Consider the following 23920-nt stretch of genomic DNA (forward strand, 5'->3'; position numbering starts at 1 on the left):
TTTAATTGTATACATTTAATCAATATAATATTAATTAAACAATATAATGTTAAAAATATTGTATTATATAATATTGTATAAAAATATTATATTATATTACAATATAATTCATATTATGAATATTACAAATTTCTAATATTATATTATTAATTTCTAATATTATATTATAATATTACATATTATATTATATTATATTATATTTCTGTATTATATTATATTATATTATATTACATATTATATTTCTTATATTATTGTATTACTTTTACGTCCCACGAGACGTCATCCCCCCCGGCTTCACTGAGATCCCCTCTCGCACCTCACCTCCCCTGAGAGGATTAGAACCGGCTTTATACTCCTACTCAAAATTGTGTGGATTAACAGGTAACGCTTTTATTTTATAAAAGACACTTTCTTTAATTTTCAAATCGACTAACTTCTTTTATTGTAAATATTATTTTTATCTTTTGCATACATTACAGTTAATAGAAATAAAGACATTTACGTTTGTACTGTGATAGCATATTTCGATCATTTTTGACATTTTTTGACATATAGAAAATTTATAAGCTAAATTTCTTTTTGGTATTATAAAATTACTGTGTAATTAATTTTATATTATAGCTATAAAATTATAGTAAATCTGCATGTTAGCGACGATCTCACTAATTTCGATGACCTTGACATATGTTATCAAGGACATGTCCCTTATTAACTTGCAAAAAGTTTTAGCTGTCACTGCTTTTAAGTTAATTATTTAGATCTACAATTCTATTGTTTTACTGTGCGTTCTCAATCCGAATTATATTTAAATGATCGAAAAATAGAACGAATAATAAAAAAATAATAAGCATTATATCTATTTTAAAAATAGTATATATAAATAATAAATAATTTTTATAAATTACTCACCGCATATCTCTCTGGCTGCTTCAGGCTCTCTCACTGCTCTCTGGTTGTCCGATACTTTTCCAGATGTCTTTCTCCTTTCTTCTTCATCCTTTGCTGTTTCCTCGTAGCACTCACATTCACTCGCGAACAAACAATTAATTATATTTCAGTCGTATATAGAAACGACCGCGAGACACTTTGCACGGCACTCCCGATCGCAAAATAATCATACGAGATACGTATTTTATTATATTGTAAGAAAGGAAAAATATTACAATTCACTCGATATTTAAACGAAGCCAAAATCATGTACCACTCGATTCTTACATTAATTAATTATTTCTATTTGTTGATGTATAATATATGCACAATAACGCGAATCATAAGATTAAAACATTAAAGTAATGTAAAGTAATGATACAGCAATCGTTTAATTAATATAATATATATGCTTGCATTTTATGAAAGTTTAAAACATCGGGCGAAATCGAATTTGATTTTATGCAATGTTAGAAAAATAATTATTATCCGTAAATTTTTGCCTTTTTCGCTTCAATTTTTATTTACAATGATGAAGGATCGCGTTTCGATTTTCGATCGCTCGGATTTATCGTCGCTATATAGTTTCATATAGTTTCATTATTTATTAAATGTTAATTAATTGTTAATTGTAATATTCGTAGCAAATTATATTTCGATTCTAATCGCGATCGCGTTTAGGAAAAGAATTCAATTCAATAATACGAAGCGTTCTGTATCATTACTTTACCGCTAAAATGTTGCCGTGCGAATGATACAAGGTCGTCGCCTATATAAACAATAGCGCGCATACGGCCGAACGTCGTGTTATTGATAACTGATAACTCCTCTACACAGCACATTATACTAAAAGATAACGAAAAGATGTCTTTTTTAAGTTATCTTTTCGACAAAACGAAAAGATGTCTATAAAGACATCATTTCGCTTTGTCGAAAAAGATGACATAAAAGAGACATAATAGTATGTGGCACGTGTTTCTTCGCTTGCCGCTACGCGGCGAGCCACTCTTAACTTATCTCGTATTTAATATTTATCACGAAATGTATATAAAGAATTAGCAATTAATATAAGATCTGAAGCATAGTTTTGCCTTTTACGAGCAGTAATGCGAGAAAGAGGATACTGCTCGCACGCATCAATCAGAGAGAGCCACATACGTGTGCTACGCAGAATGATTGTATACGTGTGAGCCGCATCCTTTTCTTGACATTACTGTTTATCAGTTTAATTTCTGACAAATGGAATTTAAAATAATTTATTTAATAATCTGGATCCCTTGTTGGGATTCAGAATATTAAACGGATTATTAGAAATTAGGCGGGTAAATGGGAGAAATAATCCATTTATTGCGTGTATTGAAGTATTCCTACTACCGAGTGTCGATAATCTATATAGAATGAATCAAGTCATCTTTTAGTCATCATATAGACAAGATTAAAAAGTCACTGAATTCGGGTCATGAGACGACTTTTAGCCATCTTTCCGTCGACTTAACGATGTCAGTAAAAGATGTCTGTGACAAAAAAATGTCCAGTTTTAGTAGTACTTTTAGACGACTTGGTGCTGTGTGGGACCATGCAGTAAAATAATTGAATCGTGGATCCAAACAATTAACATGTAATGAAAGGCTCCATGATACAGCAATCTTTTAATAAATAATCATATAATTTAAAAAATCTATATAATCTAAAATACTTCTATATATTTTAATATATTCCGCGTATATTTACATATATACATATATATATATATATATATATATATATATATATATGTTAAAGTAAAATATTTCGATGACGAACAGACAATAATACCGACCTTGGCGGCGTAAACAATAGCCTGCTAATGTTTATATGCTATAGTTTTGAAAAATGTTTCGGTAAAAAAATAATAATAACACGGTTTTCGATCTATGTGGTCAGACTAATTTTTCGACTCTATTATTATTGCTTTATCATTCTGTTTTTCGGTAATTTAAATTTAATATAATTCGGATTGAGAACGCGTAGTAAAACAATGAAATCACAGATCTTAGTAATTATTATAAAAGGTTTCGTGATGCATTTTTTAATTTATATAATCTCTAAAATACTTCTATACTTTAATATTTCGCGTGTTTGTATATGTTAAAGTACGTAAAATATATTTCGATATGACAGACAATAACACGGTGCCGGCGTTGACGGTGTAAATAATAGCCCGCTAATGTTTACATGCCACGGCCTTAGTTTCATTCGTACAGCGACACTCGAGCAATGAAGTAGTGGTGCGAAATATTTCGTATATTATCGAATTAATAATTAAATGATTACTATATGATGACTTCTTTAATTACATTAATTACATTACATTAATTACTTTAATTACATTAACTTTTCGATCTTATAATTCGTGTTAAAATACATACATCACAATGAAAATAGCATTTATAACAAGCAGTATTGAATTTGACCTCGTATAAATGTCGAGCGAAAATCGTATTTCCCTCGTGTTATCTATCCCTTCCAATATAATAAAGTGTGTTTCTTGTGTATTATTCCGCGATCGGGAGTGTCGTGCAAAGTATTTCGCGATCATTCCACATATGATTAATTATTATTAATCGTATTTTCGGGAGTGAGTGTGAGTGCCATGAAGAAAGCGAAGGAATAAGGGAAGAGAAGGAGATTGGGCAACATACGGAGCAACGAAATTGCGCGGTGAGTGATTTATAAATTTTTTATTTATTATTCATATTAGTCTTTAATTTAAAAAATTACTATCGCGAAATTATGGTCATTTGATTAATATATCGTTATGTTTTCAATATAATTAATGAAATAATAATTAATGTATAATTAATGAATAATCAATTTTATAAATAATATGCAACTATATATAATGTGATAGATTTCGCATATTTCACGTAATTTATCTATTTAATCTCTCTCTCTCTCTCTCCCTCTCTCAAGTAAAAATCGTTGAACCTAAAATAATAAATTATACTTTATCATAGACGAAATATATTTGACTGTATGTATTATTAAAGAAGTAATTATTGTTCGTACAGATCATAACGAAATGATCTACTTTTCGATGATCAAAATATGGAATCAAAACATTCGAATAATTATCACGACAAAAAGTTCTCCAAATAATCGTTTAATAATTAATTTACAATAAATAATTTTAATTTCTAATTTAAAATACTCTTTTACAATTTAATATTCAATATATTGTATATTGTATATATACGTTACAGTATAAAATATTTCGGCAATAAATTTTCAATAATATGGTATGTATGGTCTTGACAATATAATCAAGCGTTAGAGGGGAGCGCGCTATTGTTTATGTAGTACAACCTTGTTATTATTCGAACGGCGATATTCGAGCAGTGAAATAATCGTACGAAACGTTTCCTTATAATTGTTAGATTCTTTTTCTAAACGTGATCGCAACTAATATTTAAATATAATTAGCTATGATTAATAATTAACAATTAATTAATTTTTGATCTTACGAGATTTGTATTTTATACACATATACTATATATACATACATCAACAGTAAGTATATTATATATAAAGTATATTGTAATTAATATTACTGCGAGTCATTTTCCTCTTTCCCTCTTTCTCTTTCTTAAAAAAAAGAAAATTATTTAGATGTCTTATTTATATAATAATCATAACATATATGTAGATATTATACAAAAAAAATATTAACTTGACTAAATATGCTTATTTCGTTGTTGTTTTCAGTCTGACAGTCAAATCGCAAAATCGAGATTAATATAAAGATTCGTGATACATCAATCGTATAGTAAATTAATCAATAATTTAAAATACTTCTCTAAATTAATTTAATATTTCGCGCGTATATGTATGCTATATATGAAATATTTTTGCAATAAATTAATAATAATACCGCGTCCGATCTTTGCAACATATAACGCATTAATATTTACATGTTTTAGTTATATTATCATTCGCGAAATAAATTCGAACAAAATAGTGATGCGAGAAGCTTCATCAAATTCCTTTTCTAAACGCGTGATTTGAGAAGTATATTAGAAATTATAGAGATATTATATAAGATATTATATAATTTGATATGATTATTACTTAATAATTTTATATATGCTAAATAATACGCAAAATTGTGTCGCGACGATAGATCTTAAAATGCATATTTAGCGATGTGTACAATTTAATCAAAAATCAAAGTGATAGAAATTTAAGATAATAAATAATCATTTCGTTGCAATCTTTACAGACAATAATTATTATTTTAATGCTTAGAGTCACAAATATATTTCATCCGTGTTATATCGTTCTATTTGACAATATACATAAATATAATTTGGATTATGAGAGAACACGAAGTAAAACAATCGAATTATAAATGCAAATAATTAGCATAAAGATTTCATGATGAATGGTTTAATAAATAATTAATTAATCTTAATCAATAAATTAAAATACTTCTATAATTTAATATTCTGCGCACGAATATTTTATATTACAGAAAATATTTTGGCAACGAGAGAATTATCAATAACACCGTGTTCGACCTTGATAAACAGTATCGCGCTATTGTTAATATGTTACACGGCTTTATTATCATTCGCACAGTGAGCTTGAGTAGTGACATGAGAGACGTTTCACATATTATTAAATTCTTTCTTTACATAGTCAACCTTGGCGATATAAACAGTACCGCGGTAGTGTTTCTGACTTACGATCATTCGCTCAGTGGCTCTTGAGCAGTGAAGTAGTGATGTGATACGTTTCATATATTATCAAATTCTTTCTCTAAACACAATTGAAAGTGCAACGAGGAACTTTTCGTGAATGAATGTAAGTGCAACGAGGAATTCAAATGAGTGCAACGAGGATTGGAGTGCTACAAGGAAAAAGTGAAAAAAACAAAAGAAAACAAGGAGGTCTTGAAAATGGATGGATCAATAAGATATGATGTAAGTCATTAATATTTTAATTATTTATCACATTCATTATTTATTATATTGTTACGTCCCCGCATCCCATCCCCCTGGAAGTATTCGGCACCTGTTGAATTTTTTCGGCGGGAAGTACATCGACGGAAGAAGATCATTTCCGCGCGCGTTGTCAAGATATTGTTATAAACAATGACTGTCAGAGAGTCTGAGCCCAGCTGTCAAGCTATGCGGACGCGCGTCTATCTGTGATCCGTTTTACGATTATTCTGAATTCTTATATGTTACTCGTGGTTTATTAAAGTTCTTATACCTTAAACCGCGTTATTATTTACTGCGCGAACGTCAGCGTGTGCCGATCGATTGTGTCGTGTGCGTTCGATATATATCGTTCCGCGAACTCAATAATATATAAATTATTTATCAGTAGTATATATTGGTGTATAATAACGATAGTCAGCTGAGTCGAAGAATAGCTATCAAGCTATCCGGACGCGTTTTACATTACGGATCGTTATCGCGAGATTTCCCCTGTTATTATTTATTGTTTGTGTATTCTGTATTTCTAATTAAAGTTCTTAATTTCCGTTAAGAGTGTCTTATTTTACGCGGTCCGTGAGTATCCCATTGTGTTGAACGCGCTTCGATATCTCGAAGTCGCTGCCGCGGACGTAACAATATATTCAAAATATATACACATTTCTCGTTTCGTTTTATTTCTTTGATTGTGATTCAATAGTGATTTTAAATTGTGTAACATATATAATACATATACTTATAAAAAATATTCCATTTTATTTTAAAATAATTAAAACATTTATAAAATGTTTATTAATTAATATTTTCAGATACTTCTCATATTTTGCAAAATATTTCATATTAATATATTTATTTAAATACTTCATATATTAAAAAATAGATATTTTTTATTTATCATTTTTAAAAGTTTATATTTCAGAAATATAAATTATTTTGTAATTACGCAATTTATAACATCAAAATATATCTATTTAAAAGTAAAAATGTAAAAATTAATTGCGCGCAATAATTAGGTTTAAAATCAATTATTTTGAACATTGCTTTGTATAATATGAGATGTTCTCTTATCCTTTATATTTTTATTTATCGTTTATATTTGCGAATTTAAATTTATGTACTATATTACTAAATAAATTTTAAATTATGTATTATATTATATATAAAATTATATATAATATAACCCTCCCATGGGGTACACCTTGTCGCGGTGGGAGGGCTTAGTACTTGGATGGTGCCTTAAGGTTTATCTTAAATTTTTCTATTTATAATAAATCTTAAGGTGCCTGAAAGGGAAGCTAAGTACCCTTTCGCGTCGTCGGTGCCGTCAACGTGCCGCGGACGGCAACGTTTTGTCACCGCGTTTTCGCTTTTAGCTTCTTCGCGTTATCGCGTTTTCGCGTTTTCAAAATCCCAATTTCGTTTTTGTCAACGAGTCTCTACTTCCGATGCCAACTAACTGGGATGTTTCGAGTTTGCACACGTTGCTATGCAACGTACACTCGCGCTTCGTGCTTCGTGCTTCGTCAAGTGATTCGGCCCGAATTAGTTAGAACTCGATCGATTGCTCGGAATGGTCGTCAATGGGTCCCTTCTCTTTGCTCGTCTACAGCCACACGCACTGCGTGTGTTAACCCTGTCGAGGAGTCGAGTGGATTCCCCTAGGCACGATTTTCGCTCGGTAAAAGGGGTTGCCTCCCCATTTTCTAAATTGCTGAATGTTAGCATTTAAAAAATGTGGGTATCCTCTTCTTTTGCCGTCTACCAGCCTGGTGTAGCCATATCCTGCATTGCGGGAAACTTCGTGTTCCGGGCGAAGCACCTGAAATCGTGCTTAGCGGGTCCAGGTTCGATACGAGATAGGATAATTATGCGCGAAAAAGAGTTGGTGAACTTCATTTTCCTCTATTTCCGTCAATCGTTTCGTCTTCTTTCCGGTTTGGACTTAATCCTTGCTCGTTGTATCGTTGCGTTCCCGACCTATTGGTTCGAAGCTGATTCTTGTAAGTGAAATGGGATTTTCGCTCGTACCGAAACCGGGAGTGTCGGTGAAAGTATATATATATTAAATATATACATCGCGCGACCAAATTTTAATCGTACCGAAATAGTGCGGGAGTGCCGTTCAGTATCGCGCGTAAAATAACGAAAATAGCGATATAAAAATATCGCTCGTGAGTGCGGGAGTGTCGTTAAAAGTATCGCGCGTCAACAACATGAGAGGAGGAGGAGGCCTGGGAGAGGCATCTTGCATCGGCGGAGCAACCTGATGGTGAGTATCTATTATTTGTATATCAATTGTTATAAATCGTTATAAATGAACAATAATTCGATCTTGTTATTTAAATGAATTAAAAAGAAAATTAGAGAGAAAGATTTTTATAAAAATTATATAAAACTTTCTATTTAAAAAACAGTTTCAAAAATTTATAAAATTTTTGCACACGTGTTTATCTCTGCTTATTATTTTACACATCGGATATAAAATTCCGCACGATACAAATTTTTTGAAATATTGATTTTATTTTGAGCATTGTTGTAAATGAATTTTATATTTGTATATTACAGACAACGTAGCTTCGATAACTCCGCTGTTGCGCATCAGTGCCGGTGAGTGAAAAAAACTTTTATTTAATTTTAAGGTAACGGTTTCGTAGAGATTGTAGATGTAGATGTAGATGTAGATGTAGATGTAGATTGTAGATAAATCCGTTGCCTTAAAATGGATGAGCTAGAATAAATTAAGTTAAATAAATTTTAATAAGTTCTTTTTCGAAATGCTTTGCATCTATTGCGAAAATATATTGAAGTATTAATTAAAAAAAAGAAGATCAAGTAAAGATTTTGTCTAATTTATTAAATAAAGAACACGTATTAATAATTTTATCAATTTTATCAATTTCTGATACTACTTTATTTTTATAACGCGCATTTATCTTATTCTAATTTCTTAGCTCATCCATCGTAGAATTTATTTATAGATATTAGTTTTAAACTTTACTTTAACTTAATATAAAGCCAAATGATTAATTCATTAAATAACTTGTAACATGATAATAAATGACTTACTATATGACCGTGTTAGCAGTCTAATATAATATATAGAAATTTGTAGTAATTTGGCTTTATTTTAAAGTTAAAATAAAAAGCTATATTCAAATATTTAACGAACGATCGTAAAATCGAACGATCGTTACGGTGAGCGTGAAATATTTACGCTCATTTGTCGATAATTAACCAGCAAAAGAAGGAGTGTTTATCTCCTCTTTCGATCTCTGATTAGAGATCAAGCGAGAAAGTGGCCAGGATCAACGAAAGGTAGGGTCAACTGGCCTGAAGAAAAGCTCGCACGCGATTAGGGCATTGATTAAAATATATATGATTAGAGATAGGCTCCCCAAATCTCGAATAATTTTAATCAGGAAGTAGGGTTGTTAGGGCTCATAGGATTGTTAAGATCATAGGGTTGTTAGGACTCATAGGGTTGTTAAGATCATTATTTCTTTCAATTCTTTTAATATTCCAATAATCCTAGAAATCCTGGAAATTAAAATTATTTAAAAAAATTTAATTGAATTTATTTTTAAAATTGTTGTAAAAATAAATATAACATGTTAAAAATAAAAATAAAAATATTTTAAAAATAAAATTTAAATTATCAAAATTTTCAGGAATATTAAAGAAATTGCATAATTATTAATGTTTAAGAAATATCTTAACATGTTATATTTTATTTAAAAAATATATTAAAAATATATGTGGATTAAGTTGAATAATATTAAATCCAAATGTTAATGCTGTCAATATCAAATTATTTATGTTATTAAACATTTGAATAAATTGAATATATTTATTTGATATTGATAGCATCATAAACTTGTAAATTGTAAATAGTTATAATTGTATATTAATTATAATCTAATATTGATATTATCATTGTGAAATACAATACAATTGTGCATTTTCAATATATATTTTTTTCAATCGCGACATTTATATAAAATTGTGTATTAATCGCAAATAATTCGGCACTTGTAGGTGTTAGTAATTATATCGTGTGTCTATTGAGGGCTTCGATTATTATATTATAAAAATTATGCATATCCCAATCGAATATTCCGAATATTGTCGATTTATTTATTCGTCGTGTTTTCTCGCAAATTTTAATTAATTTGATTTATTTTGAAATTTAATCTTTGATTTACATCGAAGCTTGCTCTATCTTTATGCGTTTTGAATATTTCTTTTAGATAGTCTGTACAAAATGCACCAATAATACAATTATTTTCTTTTACAATGGAAGAAACGATAAATTTTATTAATGATTCTTTTTGATCATGATTATTTAGGTTTATATAAAACTAATTAAATTCGTTATTTATATAAAACTAATTAAATTCTATTATTGTATGTCGATTATTAATAATATATATCGCGTAATTAATCATCACTAAGCATAGTCTCGTCTGATCCATGTAGAAATTCTTAGTAAATTTTATATTATACATCTACTTTAGAGACACTTCCGTGTAATTCTGTGTAATAAATTTTATTTTGTATTAATTTTCAGATTATATATTATATTAAATTTGTATTATAGTTTGTAATATATTTTGTAATATATATATTCGTAATGTAATTATTTTTATGTTAATTAATAATTTAATATGTTTATGTTAGTATGTTTATGTTAATATTTTTTATATTAGTTAATAATTTAATATTTTGTAATGTGTTTACATAATTGCAGGTTAATTTATATATATTGTGTTATATATATTGTAATTATGTAATAATATTATACATATATACATATATATATATATATATATATATATATATATATAATATTATTACATAATTACATCAAATCACACAGGTCTAAGATATTCAAATCACTGTAGTTGTCTTTTTTCTATTTTCTCGATTATTGTCTCTTTTTTTTTATTTTATTCAAAAATATTAATATAATTAATATAACATTTATATATATATATATATATATATATATATATATATATATATATATTTATTTATTTATAATAGGATATATATATATATATATATATTTCCTATTTGAAAACCCTGTACTAAAAGAAAATAAAAAAAAAAAAAAAATTTTTCCTCCTCGATGTATCTCCACCTTAACGAAGGCATTTGCCGGGTGAGGAGGTTTGCGTATTCTCATGAACCTGAGACCTATGCCGGCAGTAACGTATGCCGATATTCATATAGATTATTCTTATATTTAAGATCATTTTAAGTATATTCTTAGATCGCGTCTTAAGATTTCGTTCAGTTATTAAAAAATAGTTGTATAACATTTTCCAATTTACTTAAGACGATCTTAAATATAAGAGTGAATTATGAATACTGGCCGTATATAATTACCGGTAGGGTCACCCATGCCGGACAGGTCAAAGGAGAAGAGTCAGACTAAGAGAGATACCAAAATTATATAAATATAAATATATATGATAGTGATTTGAATATCTTAAACCTGTGTGATTTGAATATCTATACCCGAGAACAAATGTCCATAGAAAGTATTCCGATGGACTAGATAGGAAGGAAGAAGTTTGATAAATCCTTATGATGTTAAGACAAAGGAATACAATAAACCATAATAATCTAAAGACCCGAAGAAGAGAATATATTGGATAGGAATGCAGGATGATTGAAAATGATTAGAAACTAAAAGACAATTTGCAATTGCATACAACCTATTTATTAATAATAATAAATAGGTAGTATTATTATTAATACCTATTTATTAATAATAATAAATAGGTATTAATAATAATACTACTTTGTAATTATATTAAATTTTATAATTTAGTAGTAGTAAAGTATTAAGCATAAAAATATTATGCTGTTATGAAAATTATAATAAAAATATATAAATAATGTTTACTATATTAGAATGGAATATATTAATTCTTTATATTTTATATAAAAGAAGAGACATTTTTAAAATATTTTGCAGCATCCATATTTTTCGAATCTAATTATAAATCCTTCAGAAGAATCAGTGATTAATTTAACAAATTCTATACATGTATTATTAATTAAATTTTTAAATAATTAAAAAAAATGTTGAATATCAAAAATCAATTTACTGCTGATTAAGAAGATATTTATAGAAATATGGTTAAAAATATTTCTACCCTACAGCAGGCATTTTGTTTTTTGTAAATAAAAATGTAAATATGACAATGAATATATAGAAAAATATTTATTTCATCTTTAAACGCGTTACATTGATTGAAATCAAAAACTTTCAACTTCTTATTTATATCTTGTGATGCGACATGGAATAGATATGAATCAATGAATTAAATATTCGCTACCGAAATATTTTACGCGTACTGTGACATACATATTATACGAGAATTGAATTTATATACAAGTATATTTTTAAAGTCACACCACACTATACACAGATTAATTATTTATTAAACGATTAATATACCTCACAAGACTTTCCGTTATGTTAATTATTCGATTTTGTCATTCGATCGTTTTATTGCGCATTCTCAATCGAATTATATTTAGATCAAATAATTATAAAGCGTCGGACGAAATATTTTTAACTCTATATAATGGTGATGGTGATGATGGATATGATATGTAATTAATATATAATATCAGGTAATATATTTTAATAATTAATTATATTTAATAGATAGAGAGGGGGAGACTACATAAAATTTATTTAATATATACAAAATGTTTTGCGTTACAACACTTGTGTTATCGACATTTCATGCACGTAGCATGGAACACAACCTGAAATTGTGTGTTATCCACTGAAAACATTCGTAGATATTGGCTTCGTAGTTCATATTCACGCGAGATCAGCTGATTATGCTCTTCGTGTTCCGACCGCGTGACTCGTGACTGCTCATTAAGCGTTGCTTTCATTCACGTTTTATTGTCACGCTCGATTGTGAGATCGACAATTTAACAGAATGAACATACTTAATCGACTGCCTAATCTCGCTCGCTTCTCGAGTATCCTCCATCGCGAGAATGTAAGTCATGATCGATGAAAGAAGCAAGCTTCTCTGAATTGTCTAAGATTCTAAATCTAACCTGAATCAATGGTTCTATATCTAACCTAATTTGAATTTCTCCTGTAAACGAAATTAAAACGTGACTTTATTGTAGAAAGGCTTGATCAATTAATCTCGAAACTTTCTTGATGGCGAAAAAGTAGAATACAAATTTATCGTTTTCACTACTTCCAGGTTTCGCGGTTCTCCACGAAGACCGACGAGCCGCAGGTACCCGTGAATCTGCTCAAAGATACGTACGGCGCTCATCTTCAGAAAAAGAACGGAGTGATATACGATAAGAAGCCGTTCAGGATGCGCCTTCAGGCTGGCAAAACTTACTCGTGGTGTCTCTGTGGTCAGAGCAAAAGTCAACCGATATGTGATGGCACGCACAAAAACATTTTTCTCAAAATCACGCATAGACCCATACGTTTCAGCGTTGCAGAGACCAAGGAGTACTGGCTATGCAACTGCAAGCAAACGTCAAACAGACCCTTCTGCGATGGCACACATAAGAGGCCAGATATACAAGAGCTAAAACGATAGAAAGTGTGAAAAATTGCATCATCAGTGTGAGAGTATTGTCAAACAGAATTTTATATACAATTGCATATACAATTACTATACCTCTTACAGATCAGATACAGTGCACAAGAGAATATAAATAGTATACATATATCTATATTGATTATTAGATTATAGTGGGCTATCATCATAGATTACATTTAATAAAACGTTATAGGCATTTAACATAAAGCAAGAATAACTCCATTTTTATAATATCTTTCTTGAGAAAATCATTGATAACACAATATCAAATTGTGATAAAAAAAGTAAATATACATTTACATAAAAATAAATTGGAAAGATTATTAAAAAATAGAAAGCAGCGAGATATATTAAATCATGACCTTCGATTTATATACATATATATGTATCTTCTATCGAGAGATCGCGAATTCCGCAATTGCATAATTACCTTGTCCGAGTGATGTACATTTCCGAAGTCGGAAGTAGGTAATATCCATCGTGAGGAAAAACGCAGAACGCGCGTTACAAATCAGTGCTTCGTGCTTCGAAAAAATTCTATATAATTTAAACTTGTTAATTTGCATAATGCCACGCGTTAGCGTACTATTGTTTCTCTTAATTACGTGTGCGGCATATTTAGCTATCTGTGATCACTGCTGCGTAATCAATTATCGCGAGTTGCCGCGATACAATCTAATAAAGACCAACTGGCGCTCGAATCAGCCGATCATATCGCGGAAAGTGGTTTTTAATGTAGAAAAGTGCGAGGAATTCGCGGCGTCGAAGAGGGCTCTCGCCTTTAATCTTGTTTCGACGAGGAATCGTGCCGGTAGGCGAATAACAAGCACAATTGCTACAAATTTAATTATGATAATTTTATGATAAAGCCCCGCTCATATAATTATGAGATATCTACAGTGTAACAGCGTTGTGTAAAGTGTAGCGTAATTAACTATTCAATTAGCGTGATTGATTCAATGCACAAATTTTTTTTAATTTCTCCGGTGCATTCTTCTATCAGAGCATTTCTCTCTATCTATTTATTTATTTATCTGTTCATTAACATGTAGGAAAGAGAGAAAATACGTGCCAGGCTCTTCAATGTCCCGAAGATCGCAATATGACTACTCTTGTGCCCGCAGCAAATTATAAATATTACAGCATGTACTCGGTTTCTTCTTTGCCTGGTAATATTACAATTAAAATTATCGGAACTTATACATGCAAAAATAAATAAATAAATATATATTTGTTTTTGTACATAAATAAATGAATAAATAAATATATACGTATATTTATGTATAAAAATAAATATATTTTACCGCGAATTAATTTGGAAACGCAAATTTAACGTTTACATCCTAAAACGAGAATCACTTTCAGAGAACACTACGATAGAATGCATCCCTAAAGCGGGAATGTTCATATTCTCATACGAGAGCTTGAATTATACGCAAGCACAAAGTTTCTGCCGTAAACGAAACGCGTCTCTCGCGCACGTGATTAGCGAGGAACGCACGGAAGGTCTGGTCAAATTCGTGTCGCAAAATCATTCCAGCTTCGTGGGTCTCAGTAACAAGGAAGGAATCTGGAAAAACGATTTCGGTAATTGGCAATTTTTTTTATAGCCAGACAGATACTCGTGGAGAGAAAGAAAGATTCTGACAAGTTTGCTGAATATTCGAAACATTCATTTTTTTCTCATAGAAAATATATCGTAAAATTCAACACAGGCGAGTCCCTGTCTTGCTTCGATTATCGAGCCTGGGGCGAGGGGCAACCATCGCACAGGGGCTGTGTTACCCTCGTGAATCCACCTGCCGAAAGCTCACCCCCCTTCTGGAAAGTGGTGCCCTGTTACGTATCGTTGCCGTTTATTTGCGAAATATCGCCATCGTCTCAACGATCGTCGCAAAAACATAATAAAAGTCGTCATCGCACATAACTCGAATGTAATCACAATAAAATATTATTAATCAATTACACGTAAAAATGTGATGAAAAATTGCATGTAATAAAAAAATTATATAAATTTACGAGTGCACAAGATCATATTTTTTATTAGATTCTATGAAACAATGGAGATGGAAAATAGATATTTAATTTTAATTTTCCTGGACAAAAGAGTCGTTTTTCTTCCGGATATTTTTATTCAAAATCCCAAATAAAAACATGTTTTTAAAATTTTTTTATTACATGAATTTTCTAATATTTTTCATTTATACGAAGGAAAAACTCAGAACCTTAAATTTCAAGTGTTAGAGATTTACAAATGTACCGACAAAAAATTGAATAGCTTTCGTAAGATAAACATTTTCCACTTGCATAACATTTTCATTTTATGCCTAAAAATTATAAAAAAAAATTATTGCATATTCAATATTTTGTTAAGACATTTAATATATAAACAGAGATAAATATATATTTATAATATATTTTAAACACACACATAATTGGCTTATTATTTATAATAAAAGAACAAAATTATCGGAGAAAAATTTTGTAAAAAATTTTCTGAATTCCAAAAAAATTTCATAATAATTTCTTGATTTTTTTAAGTACAGAAATCCCTATTAATTGCACATTTCCTATATATTTTCAAAAGGAGTAAATACCCCATTATATTACTTAAATTAATTCGATCTTGCAGCGGTGATTGAAATGAAGGCAGATGTTAAATATGTACAGAGATTTAATATAGGATTACAGGACTCCAGCATTTGTAGAGAAAGATTTACTCCGATGGCTTTATTTACAGGTACGATTGTTAATCCGACATATGCGCTGCATTGGTTGACACGTTGATAAAGGAGGGGAAAATATATATATATATATATAACTCTCACTCGGTCGTTGCTTATACACGTATATGTACATAGAGTGTAGGCCTAAACGTTAATGTAACATTAAAAATCGTATGCGGTTCGTAGCTCTCGCGAGTCGTTAACTCCAATTCCCTTACATTCTAGATTATGCTTTCTACAGTGATGCTTATCGCTTAACGACTACGTAGCTAACAGCTGTTGCTGTGCCACACATACATAATTCACTCGACGCTTTTCAATAGGACACTTATCAAGGAGAGCCCGCTGCAGCGTGATGTATAAAAATGTCTCGTCTCCTCGATAAGATTCGATGTCACGCAACAATAATGGAAAATATAAGTCTGCCATTACTATATTAGTCTTCGCGATACATGCTTTTTCGCCAATAGTAATCAAAAGCGTACAAATGATAGTTGTATCGCAATTTAATACACCGTCTCGATTGCACAACTTAATCCACCTTGTTAGGATAATGCTTGGAACGCGATATCTTTAGGATAAAGATTTCAGATTAGAATTGCATATTCTCACTCAACACGCATAATTAATACTCAACATTATTGTATTTACAGATTAACATTCACATTTAATGATCCTCTCTCGAAACATTCATTTCAAGTCAATTCTGAAATAAGATTCGATGGCAAATGAAGAAATGTGTCCATAAATAAAATTCACAGATAAGTACAAGCCTTACTTATATTTATATAATTATTTTCAGATGATCGCATTAAAGTTATAAGTGCTTGCACGATCGTATTTGCAATGATTGAATCGCAAGAGTTTATTATATTATGGAGGAAGACGATGTTCCTAAGAGTGGCGAAATGACAACTAATTAATATTTAACAAACGATTGTTTGTTTTAAGTTAAAAAAATATCCCTCAAAGGCATAAAATGCAACCAAATATTTTAATCGAGGCCTCTACGGTATGGATCTCTTAATTACTAATAAATTTATATTCAAGATGTAATTACAAAAAAAGTAGCACAGATTCGTTCAACTCGCTTAATAACTATTATTGTCACGCGTTATATCTGCAAGAATGTGCATGATGGTGTCGCGTTTGCAAACTGAAGTTCTACATAGTACCTAAGTGAACATATATTTATATAAGAAATATTGCGTTTAAACGATCTGATCTGTGTGTATGTGTGTATGCGAAATATAAAAGTATAAAAGATGCGATACCGTTATAGAGTCTGAACATTTTATCTTGTGTGGTCTCGTTTACCTTGAACTTTTTTTGCCGTAAATATGGTCAGTGTTAGATGCCAATTAAAAGACTTGCCCTTGAGTTCATATTAAAACGAAATAAATTTACATGTTACAAATCAAGGCAATAATCTATCTTACAAAGAGATACCTAAACCATTCGAAGATGCCACTGCATTTCGTTAATTACAATTGGTTAACTGTGGAGTTATTCTTGCGACGCGCTTTGTCTCTCTCTCTCCTTTCTCTCTCTTTACGATATATAAAAGTTTCTCAAATATAATATACGCTTATCGATAAATGTAGGTGCTACAAATAATAAATGCCGATAGATCATATATAGATTGATGTTAGATTAATATAGTACTTTTCTAAAAGAGAAAAATAAGAAGCACAAAAGTGTATAAATAAAAGAATATAATAAATAAAATATTCAATGTACAAATTTAATTACAAAAAAGTATCATCCGAATATTATTGCCTTAATCGAGACAATTTATTGATCAAATGATATTCTTTTGATGTTCGGGGACGGATTACACGTGAAATAAAAGTATTTGAAATCTTTACCATATTATTTTTTTAAGCAAGGAAATTGACAAGGCCGGATGTACAATAGATAATATGTAGTAAGTTTATAAGTCATAAGAAATTAATTAATTATTTTTCATTCAATTCAATTATTCTTCTTACATTTAACTCTAATCAATATCTTATGGCTTAAGGCTTACTACATTTATCGTAGATTCAGCCTAATAGTAACATACATTTTTATTGTATAGTGCCCAAATATATCAATAAAATTAATTTGTATATTTTATCTAATAAATTTTTTTCTCATGAGATTTATTACGATTATAACACATATGCAATTAAAATATATATTTGCGAGACATTATATCACCGGTTCGTCCCCAAATATATTTCGTTTTATGCAAAAGCATAAATGCTGCATAGTATATTCATAAATAGTAATACAATAAACATATACATTGATCAAGTAAATATGATAAATATACTGCTCTAAACTTTCCTGCTATAGATTTCGCACAATATGGAACTATCGGTTGCTAAAAATTAATAAAAAAAGGAAAGAGAGAATAAAATATACATATGTATATTATTTAACGTATGCATATCTGCACATAAAAATAAAGTCAATCTGAGAGATTAGAGGAAACCTTTTAGTCCGCTTTATTGTTAAAGTATCAAATATATTATATAGAAAAAATACTGATATAAAAAATTAAATAATGTCTCGCGCGTATTTCCTCTCATATATCTATATACAATCATTTCGTTAGTTTTACCCAGTATTTACTTAAAATTCCGTTTTTATATAAAAAAATAAAAACGTTTTTTTTTTTTTCATATTTAACATGATTTGCGATTATATCGAATAAAGCTGCTAAGCTGCTAAGTTATCTTTAAAATGGACTTTAATACATACCTAATTTTCTTTAGTCCTGCTCTATGATACTTTCATATTAAGAATAGAACAAAAGTCTTTTATAAATTTCTCGCTGCCTCATTCCCATGTACAGTATAATTATGCTATGCATGTATCATATCGCGTTATCAGCACCGTTTCAAAGACATATTCCATCTCTTTTAGAACGGAATATACTTTGATAAGCGGGTAGAAACAAATGGCTCGACGAACACGTCGAATTAGGCTTATACGGCACGTATGGATCCGTGCATGTCCGTAATTCGGTGATGTTACTCGTGAAAAATCAACGAGAATTACTTATTCTTAATGTAGGCATCCCGGAAATGCAGTGAATAAAATGTTTTACATTGGCACTCAGATTACTGAAGACTTATTACACAAATCATCACACAATTATCGCGAGGCAGCTGTGTTCGTTGGATAAAAAAGAATCACATATATTCTTACGCCCTATTAAGCTTTAAGTACTTTTATACCTTTTTTATATAATTTTTACTATTTGATAGTAAAATTAAAATACTTAGCAATCTTTTCGTAAATTCTATAAAATAAATGTGTAAAAATATAAGTAACGTAAAACAATGATTAAAATGCAAATTGGCAAAAAAACACGGGCACTTGGAAGGACACTTGCGCTTTTTTTTTCTTTTTTTTTTTAGAGACTTTATGTCGCAAGTTTTTTCATGCTACTGATAATATGGAAAAGGTTCATAAAAATCTAAAATATGTGCAAATATACATTTTGCAGATTTGAAGTAGATGATATGTGTCGCGAGTTTACAAGGAAAATAGCTGTTATATGGAGGTTTTCGAATATTTTGTAGGCATTAAAACAGCTACGATTATTAAGATAGTGGGAAACTCCGGCAGTGACAATGAGATCTATTACCGAAAACCAGGTTAAAGAAAAATACTTTTACAAGCGAATGTCGTATGGAATGTTGCGTGCGTTTTTTCAACCGGCCCTCATGAATACTGCATCAACGGAGCAAACAATAAACGTATGCTACCAAATTAATAAATATATATATATATATGTAACAACAGTAATAGAGCAATAAATGTTACGCTAGTATAGCAGTATTAGTCTCCTTCTCATTAGTGTATAATGAGAAAACAACACAGTGATAATATAGGCAGATAAATATATTATCGATTTTCTTTTCTTTCGCCCCTTATACTTTGCTGTTAACCGACGCGTTTGTGAGAAGTACGAGCTGTTCGGAGAGCTGCCCTACCGTCACCTGCAATACTGCTTGTTTCTCTTCTAACGCGGCGACCTTGTTGAAGCAATTTAAATTAATATCGCGTGTTCTCGCGTGCATGCAATATACTGACATGAAAATAGTCTATGAATTTAATAGTCTATGAATTATCTTAATATTTACCCTTTCCAAAAGCTTGCTGTAGAGAGCGTATGGAACGTAGGCCGGTTGTCCGGATGATGCACCAGGACTATAGTCAGCGTGCGGGCTTGTATCAGCTCTAGGACTTTTATCTTTCTGTTTGCTATCATCATTATCGATATCCGGTTTGTTAATGGAATCCGCATTTCCTTGCGTCATTAATCTGCCAAACAATGAAACGATACTTGTCATATATATATTTACATATTCGGAATAAGTGACAGATTTTAGAAAATCAATAAATACCGTGAAAAATTTCGTTCCTTTTTGACTTCCGTCTTATCGACTCGATCAGCGGCAGTTTTTCTCCTTTCCATCTGGTTCATTTTTAATTCCTCGACCTTCAAATAAATATATAATGTTAATAAAATATTAATAATAATAAGATTAAAACAGCGATCTCTTGTAGTTTTTATTATTTTATATTAAACATGATATATTACCCATGGTGCTTTTCTCCTGGCTTTCACGGCAAGTCCGTCCGTTTCCTCATCCGGTATTTGTTCTAGCATTGTTTCAGTGCGTCCATTAGACAAGTTATCTTCCTACAAATTATAAAAATAATTAAAATTGATATTTTTGTACAAGTTAATAAATAAAATTAATATTATTTTTTTAATACCAAAATAGTGCTGGGAACAGAAGGGAGTGCTGGGGGCGTCGAGGATGCGCTTACGCTGGTGGATTCAGTCGCATGATGGCGCAGATGTTGAGACGAAGGCGGACGTCGCCGAGGTGCTTTAGCACGAGAAGCTGTCAAATGCGAAAGCGGTGCACCCTCTCCTCGTTCTACGCCGTCCAATTCCTCACGACATTCAGAAGTGGCACTCGTCGTGTTGCCAATACCGTTATTATTCCCCACATCGCTCACGAAACGCTTCAGGCTTGATATAATCGAATGGCTGCCGGCCGCTTTCTTATCACCACCTCCACTTCCGGTAGCCGTCAACGATGACGTTGACACGGGGGTGGACGACGATGTCGATAGGCTCTTTTTAGTGGTGGTATCTATGGCGGGGAAATGATCTAACAGAACACGAAATTATATTATATGTTATATACATTATATACATTATATGACATAGAAATGTCACTCTGACGTCACAAAGACATTAGTATGTTATCTTACCTGATATATTACTTGAATGTACATTCCTGGTGTCCAAACTTTTTCTAGCATGTGCTTTCTCAATTTTCTTCAATTGGTGCGAATGTCTAGCGCTTGATTTTGTATTAAGCGATGTTATTTCGTGCCATTGGGATTCTTGTTCCTGGGATTCATTTTTCATGCCAATGATCTCGACAAAATTATCAGGGAATAAACCCACTTGTCCTCTTAATTCTCCTTTCCACCAACCCTATAAATCATTATTTATATTGAATATTAGATTTCTAGCTATTTTTATCCACATCTTATTGTATCCATTAATTCATTAATATTGATCAGACTAATTTCAAACCTTGTCTGGTGCGTCCTTGGATAAAAGTGTAATTATATCTCCCTCAACCAAAGTAAGTTCATCTTCATTAGCAGCCTCATAAGGGAAGAGTACTCTACACATTTCTTTCTTGTCTCGCTCTTTGTGCCTCTCTTGTTCTTCAGGAGCAGGTGGAGAGACAAAGTTTGAAGGAAATACACCAATTCTGCCTTTGAGACGACCTCTCCACCATCCTTCTTCCACCTCTCCTAAGAATTCTATCGAGTCTTGCGGCACTAAAGTTAGCTCATCCTCGTTACAAGGATCATAACTGAAGAGAACCTTGCAGAAACGTCTACCAGATCCATTTCTCAATGTAACTTCCTCAGACTTTATATTATTTACAGTCTCGCTGCTGCTGCCGCTAGTTCCATTACCAGTTGTGGAAGAGTCCAGTACCTATATATTGGATATTTTCCATCAAGATAGATAAACATACAATAGAAATGATAAACACGCGATTCAACGTGTAATACCTTAACAAAATTATCAGGGAACATGCCGCGCTTATCTCTCAGGGTACCCTCCCACCATCCACCGAGCATCACCTTAATCCCGGTGATGATGTCACCCTTCTTCAACGTCAACTCATCGTCCTCTTGCGCGACATAATTATATTCCACTATTGCCTCCATGCTCGAAAACGGCACGAATTATATCTATGGACAAACAGAGCACCTTTGCCTCACCATGCGACGAGTTCGATCGGATTCGTTGCCGATGTCACGGCACGGTCGACCGACGCGAGAAGAGAAACGATTCTCGGCGAAAGTCGAGTCGAGGAACTGTGTACGAGAGTTCGCGTGAAAAAAGCAGGTCGCACGCGAGGGAACCTAACACACGTACATGCCTATGTATCTACGTACGAGTTACGACGCAATGTGCGTTCACGTCGTATCGTCTCGATGAGTTTCTATGCTGACAGATCCGACAGGATTTCGCGTACGCGCACGCATCGTAATGCAACGCAACGCAACGCGATGCGAACGCGCGGTTCGGCCGCGTGGATCTTGGAACTTAGGCGGATCCCGAGTACGGTTGACAGCTCCTCGTATCTGTCACCTCGGCGGCCATCTTGCGCTCGAGCGGGGGGCGGTCTGCGGGAAGCGCGCGCGCGCCACCTGTCGTGGAAACCGTAAACTAAGGACGCCGCCATATTGGATGGAAGTATTGCGTGATTGCGTGTCGCGAAACACGGTGCGCGATTTTTGCAAATTCGAGAGGAGTTCGTGGCTTAATTTTTGCAGTGAAATAGTGTTTTTTGTGACTCGAGATTCGTTGGTGTAAAGTTCGTTCGAAATTTAAAGGGAGAATTTGATTCCGGAGGAATTTTCGCTTTCAATCGTACGTAACTAAATTCCCGGTGTTTGAACAACCAGATTATTCAAACGTCTTCAGGCGCTTGCGCGAGACGCGCCTCTCGCTCATCTGTGCGTGAGACGCAAAACGCATTCCCGTTTGAATGGATGCGTAATCGTAATGCGTGTCACGACGTAAAACACGCACGTGCTTCAAGCATCGGTCAAGGATGCGTAAGTATCGTCTGCATATTACCACCATATTGCAAACATGTTTGGAGAAACCTTGCGCAATGTCTGACTGGTAAAAGATATTCGAAGAGAAGAAATTATCTTTTCTCTCGCAAATAAAGTGCACGCTCATTTTTAAATTTTTTGATTCTGTTTCTCGTTATCGATTATTATGGCATCTCATTTAATTTCTCCTTATTAATACATAACAATTTCAATAATTTCGCGTGACTATTTTCACACTGCGTATATTTACAGACGCAATTTGCGAACGTGATGATCCGCTAACTTCAACTTGTCAACGTGACAATGCGCGCACAATCAAGCTTGATCTACATTCGGAGAAAGAAACCACCGGTGACACAATGCGTGCACGTACCTGTCAACGAGGACAGAAACGTTCCAACTTTCTGATGCGTATCGGTGTGTACGATTCAACGTGAGCACTCAGCTGGAAAACGGTGTGTGTCTTCTCTATCTCTTCAAGTCGCTGATTCACCGCGGTAATTGCTCATGTCTT

General features: G+C 31.8%; 4 protein-coding genes across 8 annotated transcripts in view; 3 read left to right on the top strand and 1 right to left on the bottom strand.

The window, feature by feature from the left end:
* Positions 1–2369: 2369 nt before the first annotated feature.
* Positions 2370–23855, bottom strand: LOC145975108 (uncharacterized). Of its 4 annotated transcripts, none has more exons than XM_083105268.1 (9): positions 23780–23855; positions 22348–22530; positions 21854–22270; positions 21523–21751; positions 21016–21419; positions 20837–20938; positions 20640–20734; positions 20376–20556; positions 15099–20267 (listed from the first exon to the last, which is right to left on the bottom strand). In XM_083105268.1, exons 2-9 carry the CDS (start codon positions 22504–22506, stop codon positions 20163–20165), a joined length of 1692 nt encoding a protein of 563 aa, XP_082961394.1. In that variant the 5' UTR covers positions 22507–22530; positions 23780–23855; the 3' UTR covers positions 15099–20162. The 4 variants fall into 4 exon arrangements, with proteins under 4 accessions (XP_082961395.1, XP_082961394.1, XP_082961392.1 ...); XM_083105266.1 differs by lacking the exon at positions 23780–23855 and adding an exon at positions 22738–22967; XM_083105269.1 differs by lacking the exons at positions 15099–20267; positions 23780–23855 and adding an exon at positions 2370–2441 and having other exon boundaries at positions 22348–22968.
* LOC145975114 (uncharacterized) lies at positions 12775–13717 on the top strand. Its single transcript, XM_083105287.1, has 2 exons — positions 12775–12937; positions 13154–13717. Exons 1-2 carry the CDS (start codon positions 12875–12877, stop codon positions 13505–13507), a joined length of 417 nt encoding a protein of 138 aa, XP_082961413.1. The 5' UTR covers positions 12775–12874; the 3' UTR covers positions 13508–13717.
* LOC145975115 (C-type lectin domain family 4 member E) lies at positions 13868–18377 on the top strand. Its single transcript, XM_083105288.1, has 4 exons — positions 13868–14321; positions 14563–14679; positions 14876–15097; positions 15226–18377. The coding sequence occupies exons 1-4, from the start codon at positions 14078–14080 to the stop codon at positions 15435–15437; spliced, it is 795 nt and encodes a 264-aa protein (XP_082961414.1). The 5' UTR covers positions 13868–14077; the 3' UTR covers positions 15438–18377.
* The window catches only part of LOC145975109 (protein gooseberry), a 66785-nt gene continuing 65478 nt past the window's right edge, over positions 22614–23920 (top strand). The window contains exons 1-2 of one of the 2 annotated variants that reach the window (XM_083105274.1): positions 22614–23403; positions 23659–23903. The gene's annotated coding sequence lies outside the window, so the exon portion shown is untranslated. The remainder of the gene's footprint in view (positions 23404–23658; positions 23904–23920) is intronic. The other variant, XM_083105275.1, reaches the window with a different exon arrangement.

This window comes from Camponotus vicinus, unplaced genomic scaffold (genome assembly GCF_025532165.1).
Source record: "Camponotus vicinus isolate PSW18456_S1 unplaced genomic scaffold, iyCamVici1.0 SCAF_7, whole genome shotgun sequence".
Taxonomy (NCBI): domain Eukaryota; kingdom Metazoa; phylum Arthropoda; class Insecta; order Hymenoptera; family Formicidae; genus Camponotus; species Camponotus vicinus.